General features: G+C 31.7%; 1 protein-coding gene across 1 annotated transcript; it reads left to right on the top strand.

Annotated features, from left to right (window-relative positions):
* Nucleotides 1–233: 233 nt before the first annotated feature.
* On the top strand, nt 234–1,034 carry LOC124912968 (metalloendoproteinase 5-MMP-like). Its single transcript, XM_047453598.1, has one exon. The coding sequence runs from the start codon at nt 234–236 to the stop codon at nt 1,032–1,034; it is 801 nt and encodes a 266-aa protein (XP_047309554.1).
* The last annotated feature ends 277 nt before the right edge of the window (nt 1,035–1,311 follow it).

Genomic DNA, 1,311 nt, shown 5'->3' with positions numbered 1-1,311 from the left:
TAAGATTAACACAATCTTTTTATCTAAAATAATGTCTATAAAATGCAGAAACGAATCTTGAAACAAAAATCAAGAACTAAGTAACAAATCAAATCACAAACATGAATATGGTCAAAATATGTATTATTTTGTTACTCTTTGTCTTGGACTTGTTTCTAGTTGTCCATTCATCATCTATTAATGATAATCCATTATTATCTTTCAACTCTACGAAACATTTATTGGGTTCCAAGATGAGTGACAAAGTTAAGAAGCTTGATCAAGTGAAAAATTATCTTTCAAAATATGGTTATTTTGGTCCCTCCAAGGATGGTTGTTTCCAAACGAGTAGTTTCACATCAAACGACTCTAATATTTTGGATCACGCCATGGAGAAAGCAATTAAAAAATTTCAACAGTTTTTTCATCTCAATGTTTCGGGGATTTTAGACGAAGAAACTTTGTCACTAATGGTTAAACCTCGGTGCGGCTTCCCTGATTTGGTTAATGAAGGTCTCATCAAACACGGGGTGAAGTTAGTTCGGGACCCTTATAAAAGTGGTTTGTATTACATGGATGAAATACGTAGGTGGTCGAAACTCCGACTATCCTGGTCTGTAGCACCCCGAACGCGATCAGACGCTATTAATCCAATTACTAATGCATTTAACAGTTGGCAAAAGGTCACGAAGTTCAATTTTATAAAAATTTCTCATAGAAAATATCCAGATATTCAAATAAGTTTCACTAGTCACCATAGTGAGGATTATAACCGATTTCGACAGAACTCAGAAACAGTGGCTTACGCACACCTTCCCCCTGGAGGAAAGCTCCATTTCAGGGCAGACGCTCGTTGGACGAACGGAGCAAAGGCTGAGAAAATGGACATTGAAACAATTGCGCTGCATGAGCTAGGACACGTACTTGGTCTTAGGCATAGTAGTGATCCTTCTGCCGTAATGTGGCCATATGCAAAACGAGGGGTTACCAAAAGAATTTTACAGCATGATGACATCTACGCAATTAACGCATTGTACAACAACTTTCGTTACTAGATGGGAATATTTTATTCTGCATTTTACTTTGTTTGGAATAAATAAATAAATAAATAAATAAATAAATAAATAAATATGTTTGTTATATATATATATATATATATATATATATATATATATATATATATATATATATATATATATATATATATATATATATATATTTCTCTAAATAATATATCAGCATTATTTATAAGAAATAAATTATAATCGATGATTTAGTAAGAAAAATGTTACTAAATTTATTGTTATTATTTTGCTGTAGAAAAATATATAT

This window comes from Impatiens glandulifera, chromosome 8 (assembly GCF_907164915.1).
Source record: "Impatiens glandulifera chromosome 8, dImpGla2.1, whole genome shotgun sequence".
Lineage (NCBI taxonomy): Eukaryota > Viridiplantae > Streptophyta > Magnoliopsida > Ericales > Balsaminaceae > Impatiens > Impatiens glandulifera.
Note: the sequence above shows the minus strand (reverse complement) of the source record. Positions and strands in the feature narration are given on the sequence as shown.